The sequence below is a fragment of the Mus pahari genome, chromosome 19 (assembly GCF_900095145.1).
Source record: "Mus pahari chromosome 19, PAHARI_EIJ_v1.1, whole genome shotgun sequence".
NCBI classification, from domain to species: Eukaryota; Metazoa; Chordata; class Mammalia; order Rodentia; family Muridae; genus Mus; species Mus pahari.
In genome coordinates this window covers 31,914,004-31,915,775 of record NC_034608.1, presented here as the reverse complement: position 1 = coordinate 31,915,775, position 1,772 = coordinate 31,914,004, and the positions used below count along the sequence as shown (strand labels likewise).

Below are 1,772 nucleotides of genomic sequence, written 5' to 3'. Positions count from 1 at the left end.
TTTCTATATGCGGCTTTATTATTTTTGTTATATTTCGGGAAGACCCCAGACCACATTACTTTGTAGTCTACGACCTCCTCCCTGTCAGGGTGCGTACGGGGGAGGCTTCTCCCCTGGTAGGAAGTAGGCTGGTGTGCAGGGTGAAGGAGCATGGGGACACCCACGGCTGGGCTGGCACTGGGAGGGAGACTCTGTGTCCTCAGGCAGAGAGAGGTCAGCAGAGGCCGAGGCCGGCGGGGCACTGGAGGGCTGCAATTAAACAGAGAGGCGTCCTCGATCAGCAGGTGGGGGGGACTTAGCTACTCTGTCCAGAATATATGCCAGCACCACCTTGACCCAGCAACCTACCAGACCAGGAGGCACCGGCTCATCAGGCCTCTCAGGAGGCCTCTCAAGCCTAGAACAGCCAGGAGAGGTCAGATGTCAGCCTGGATGGCATCTGATTGGCACAGACTGGCTTCTAAAGCTATTGGGGACACAGGAAGGTCTCCAAACTCCTGGCTTGGTTGGCCTGCTTAGCCCAGTCAGCTTTCACTATCACTGACTAGAAGATCCAGGGACAACTACAGCCAGGACTTGACAGTCACTAAAGACAGCAAGACCATGAACATTCCCAACACAGCATGGTGGTTATTATGGTAGCAGCTAAATGTGGTCAGCCATAGTCTAGAAGTTTAAAGAAGTTATTTTTCAGATGTAATTAATCGGTGACTTTGAGTAAGCTGGTACCCTCCCTACTGTCAGGGCTCCTAGTCCAATCAGTTGCAGACCTTAAGAAAAAAGGCTGAAACCCTCAAGGAAAAAAATTCTTGCCCAAGTGTGACCATGGGTTATAGTCCCAACAGTAGTACTTCCTTGGTCCTGAGGACAGTGTACCATTGGGCTAGAGAGATGGCTCAGCAGTTAAGAGCACTGGCTCTTCTTCCAGAGGTCCTGAATTCAATTCCCAGCAACCACATGGTGGCTCACAACCACCTATAATGGGATCTGAAGCCCTCTTCTGACACGAAGGTGTACATGCAGGCAGAATGCTGTATATACAATTTAAAAAAAAAAAAAAAAAAAAAAAAAACCTTTTAAAACAATAAAAACAAATCTCTCTCTACATTTGCTGGGGTTGTATCTCTGACACCCCAATAAACACCCCCAAGATCAAAGATGAGTTAATATGAGAAGAAAAATGTGGGGAACAGCACTGGTCTGAAGGAAATCTTTCTTTTCCTGTCTTAAGTACCAGAAGTTTAGAACTTAAAATCAGTGTTTAAGTGAAGTGAATTTTGAAGCGAGTTTCTAAAGTGATTCTGTGTGCTGTATGATGCACACAGTCTCCTGACTGGAGACAAAGTCATAAAAAGTTCCACCGTTGGCTCTCAAATCTTCTCATTTCTCCCTGAGTCTGTGTGTGCATCCTTATGAGCACAGGAGCAATGCACACTTACATATCATCCTCTTATGTCTACTAGGATGGGCTTCTCACACTGTCCACTCTATTTTCTGAAAATAGTCAGATGCATGAGCCACGGAGCAAGCCCTTAGAAACCACAGAGCAAGCCACCAGGGACCTCAGGATAAACCACCAGAAACTATAAGATGGATAAACCACCAGGAACCACAGGATAAATCACCAGGAACCACATGATAAACCACCACAAACCATAAGATGGATAAACCACCAGGAACCACAGGATAAACCACCAGGAACCACATGATAAACCACCAGAAACCATAAGATGGATAAACCACCAGGAACCACAGGATAAACCACCAGGAAC

General features: G+C 46.7%; 1 protein-coding gene across 1 annotated transcript in view; it reads right to left on the bottom strand.

Annotated features, from left to right (window-relative positions):
- Nucleotides 1–1,772, bottom strand: part of Tmem255b (transmembrane protein 255B) — a 27,862-nt gene continuing 26,090 nt past the window's right edge. Inside the window, exon 9 of the mRNA XM_021219696.1 lies at nt 1–249. Within this exon, the coding sequence (XP_021075355.1) occupies nt 85–249 (165 nt within the window). The 3' untranslated portion in view covers nt 1–84. The remainder of the gene's footprint in view (nt 250–1,772) is intronic.